Here is a 4,197-nt window from a genome sequence, read left to right on the forward strand (position 1 = left end):
TATTCTTTTATTTTTTCCCTTTCATATGCTTCGGATGCCCTTCGAAAACAACATTTAGATGTAAATTTTACATTTATGTAATTTTACATTTATTTCTCTATCGTAAGTGTCATAGTTTTTTAACTTTTTGCTTGATTTCTTCATCATTACTTACTTGCTGCCTTTTTACATCTAAACGACAGCTGATGTGTAAAAAGCACTCAATAAAATAAGAAAAGAAAAGAATCCACACATGCAATGTGGACTAATCAAACTCGTAATGTTCTTTTTTAACAACAAAGTCTTTTAATTTAAAGTCCTTTTTTTTTATAACGATATTTTATATAATTCTCTTTCAAAACCTTGTTTCTGTTAAAGTAAATTTACTTGTTTCTTTTGAAAAAACTAAACTAAATTGGTCGGCAATAGTGTAGATAAAAGTGTCGAATTTTCAAAAATGTTTAGGCCGTCACTCAATCTTAATGGAACAAATGAAAATATATATAAAAAAACTCATCAGTAGCATCAGAGTTTGTTAATGTTTATTTATAATAAATTAAATGTAATAAATTAAGTATAATAAATTTATAGTGCTGTGACCAGAGCTTCCGTCACATCCCTATTTGCAAATCAATATGAATAACGTAAGAAACGGGACATTCTTAAGAACGTTGTATTGCGCTTCAACTAAACGTTACTAGTGTTATCCAGTATGCCTTAAAGATTAATTACGGTACTTGTTTCTGTATTAGAAATGTGCTCATCTAGAGAGTAACATTAATTTTTCGAGCTGCTTAGACTGTGATAAGATGGAAACACTCGATGTCTTACCCATAATGACCACTATACTATTATTATTATTATTATTATTACTATTATTAGTATTATTGTTATTGTTGTTGTTACTATTATTATTAGTAGTATTAGCATTATTAGTATTATTGTTATTGTTGTTTTTGTTATTATTATTATTATTATTATTATTATTATTATTATTATTATTATTATTGCTGTTGTTGTAGTTGTTGTTTTTGTTATTACTATAACTGTTATTATTGTTTTAATAAGGTATCAAGGACTAGTTAAACAAGGTATAAATCATAGTAATGATGATTTAACTATAATCATTAAAATAAAAAAAGGTTTTTAAAATCAGTTTGTTTTCATCCGAATTCTGTTATCTCATATTGGATTTAGTCCAAAAACTGTTATTCGCACTGTGTTTAAACTAAAATACGATTTTTACATAACAAGTTCGAACCCAATAAAAATGTGGTAAGAAATACCCAAGGAAATTCCCCCTTCCCCTCGCATAATCATTCACTATAACAACAACTACGAAAATTTCTTTAAAGTATTTTACATCGAATAATATAACTCAATACTTAATAAAACGCAATAATAAAATGCATGAGGTTTCTCTTATAAGACAATAAATTTGAATGTTGCAGTAACTTTCTTTATCTTTCTTCGCTGAATATTTTACTAAAGCGTAAGTACAGCTTTTTTAAGTTTATGCTGCGCTCAAAAAAAAGCGCTATAGATAAGTAATTAATTGTAAAACGAGTAACACAATAAAGATGGTAGCTAGTTCAAAGTGAAAGTAATTGGTAACGAGAAGAAATATTAAAAATACTTTATAAGTGAGAAGAACCAAAATCTTGCTGGTTTAAAGTCGTTAACAATTTTGATACTGTTTTAGTATTTTCTCTGGTTTTTTTCATCAATATTTGGTGTGGTGTGTATTTAGCTGTTTTTAAAGTAAGTTAAATAAAGGCTGCTTTTTGTGGGACGTCGAACTTTTATATATTATATTATCTTTACTAGATTTTATGTCAATTTTATGATCAGTTTGTAAAAGTAAAATTTTACAAATAACAACAAGGCCATATGTAAAATCTATTAGTTTCTTTTATCTATTATTATTTTCTTTTTTTTTTTATTTGTATATTTGCATAGATTTACATATATTTTATTCAAAATGACGACATCGTTGAGCGTAAAAAAGAGGACGGAAGGAAATAATATTTTTAAAGGAATAACAGAAGGTCTTGCACCAGTGTTAAAAGAGAGAAGACTTTTAGAAGCATTGAAGCTGTATCAGGAAGCTATCAACACAGCAATTTGTAGAGAAGAGCTAAGCAGCGCCTACAAAAAAACGGTTGCTTATAGAATTTTCCAGTAAGTATAAGCTGTTTTAAAGTTGATCGATAAATTTCAATTTTCAACAAGTTTGATTTTCATTTGTCATTTAACAAATTGGTTATGACTAGAAAAAAGTGGAGTTGACGAATTAATTTTTACTTGGTGATTAAAAAAAAAAAAAAGTTTTTTATGTCAACTTTTTAACTCATTATGTTCTAAGCATTATAAATTTTTGAAAATAAGTTTGAATTTGCAAGATTAATTTCTTTTACTTCTCGACCTTTGTTTTTTTTTTTTTTTTTTACATGTAGTTATGCAAATAAGAACCGTCGAAACATTTTCCACTTTTTTAATGTAAATATAGTTTAAAAAAAAAACAAAAAAAAAAACGAACTGCCGCTTGTTTCCCTCACATCAAGTAATAAGTGTAAAAAATAGTTAATTCCTTTTTTATTAGCTATGCACAATTTGGCATGACTAATATACGATAAGAATGATTATTGAAAAACAATGTCTACATCTAATCTAAACCTGAGCACTGTTATTTTGATAAATGAGAGTTGAAAATCAAACAAGTTTGTGATACTAATACCTTTTATTTGCATTTAATCGATATTCAATAGATTCAATAGATTATGTATTAAGAATGTATGAATAAAAAGCCATCAGTGGCATTTTGTTCGTACACTTAAAATGAAACAAGTAGTGCAGCTCCGTTAACAATAAAGTTTATATTAGATATACCGCGGCAAAATTCCAACAAAAATACTGTAAAAAGTTTTTCCATTTTTTGGTTTACATATTGAACTTGCAAACAAACAAAAAATAAAAAATAAGAAAACTTTTTTCTTCAAAAAGTGAAAAATGTGTCGATGACCTTAAGAAGTTGCAATTACTGAATAACTAATAAGTGTATATTTTTAAAAGGTTATACTTAGCTTGGACACCTAAAAAACAAACGAATATTTACGACTATTATTTGTTAACATGCCAAAACAGTTACTTTTATGCTGTTGAGAATTCTATTAATAAACCAATCGAATGGCTTAACCAAATCAAGCAAAGCTCAATTGAAGCTATTGACAATTATATTTATAGCTTTTTATTTGGCCAAGACCTTTCCGTTCAGTTGTCTTCCTTAGGTAAATTAAACCGACAGGATAATGTGTTCAAGCATATCAAAGCACGTGTGAGCTATCGACTTTGTAGCTTGCACTACCTAATGTCAATTACGTTTTTAAACGATAAAGAAATAGAGGAGAGTTTTAGATCAATTAATGAATGCAGGTATTTTTATGAAGAGTGCTATAAGTTTAGCAAAGGTCTGGATGCTGAAACTTTTGACATGGAAACAGACGATCTTGAACAATATAAACTCAATATCGACTTACAATTATGCGTTCTTGATGGGCTTAAGGCGAAACGCAAAGCGGATTTAATTTATGATAAATGTATTAATTTCTATGAGACTGTTAATATAGAACTGGCTTGGGATGCTATCGACATGTATCGAGTTGCTATTAGAACAACTAATAATAAAGACATTGAGCTCGAAGCTGAGATTACGAGTTTAATTGGCGTCATCTACGAAAAGGTTCTAAATATTAAAGCGCGAGCAAAAGAATATTATTACAATTCTTTCGAACTAGCTGAATCCATGAAACCAAAAATATTCACAGATGAAGCTTGGTATAAACGAACTGTCAATGCCATTTCCAGGTATCAAAAAGAAGTTATTGATGAAGAAGAAAAAGAAAAAGAAGCTGAGAAACAGAAAGTTATTGAAAAAATCCAGGCTGATTTAACTAAAATCAAAGAGAAGTCAGATGGGTGTCCCAAACTATTTTTGATATTTATTTACGAATATTATCCTCCAAAAGTCCCTACTCACAAACTTGATAAAGAAAAGCTTGATGAAAGTTTAAAAGTCCTATTTAAGAAATCTCTGATTCATTATCATACAGACAAGAATATTGCCGAAACATACGGCATGGAGTGGTACTTTATTGCTGATGAAATAAGCAAGCAATGCGGCCGAATTTACAATACTTTTAAATAAAACTTTTAAACAAC

At 28.2% G+C, this 4,197-nt stretch overlaps 1 protein-coding gene across 1 annotated transcript; it reads left to right on the top strand.

Moving 5' to 3' along the window:
• The first annotated feature begins 1,322 nt into the window (after positions 1–1,322).
• On the top strand, positions 1,323–4,197 carry LOC149892283 (uncharacterized). Its single transcript, XM_090079788.1, has 3 exons — positions 1,323–1,740; positions 1,939–2,160; positions 3,052–4,197. Exons 2-3 carry the CDS (start codon positions 1,961–1,963, stop codon positions 4,181–4,183), a joined length of 1,332 nt encoding a protein of 443 aa, XP_089935914.1. The 5' UTR covers positions 1,323–1,740; positions 1,939–1,960; the 3' UTR covers positions 4,184–4,197.

Source organism: Hydra viridissima, unplaced genomic scaffold (assembly GCF_058129835.1).
Source record: "Hydra viridissima isolate aposymbiotic clone 2 unplaced genomic scaffold, HvirCarnegie_v1 scaffold_2, whole genome shotgun sequence".
NCBI classification, from domain to species: domain Eukaryota; kingdom Metazoa; phylum Cnidaria; class Hydrozoa; order Anthoathecata; family Hydridae; genus Hydra; species Hydra viridissima.

Bases quoted from the DNA above. Each gene is read 5' to 3' on its own strand.
- LOC149892283 (XM_090079788.1), top strand. From the start codon at position 1,961: ATGACGACATCGTTGAGCGTAAAAAAGAGGACGGAAGGAAATAATATT. The intron at 2,161-3,051 runs GTAAGTATAAGC...TATTTTTAAAAG, and splicing joins GTTGCTTATAGAATTTTCCA to GTTATACTTAGCTTGGACAC.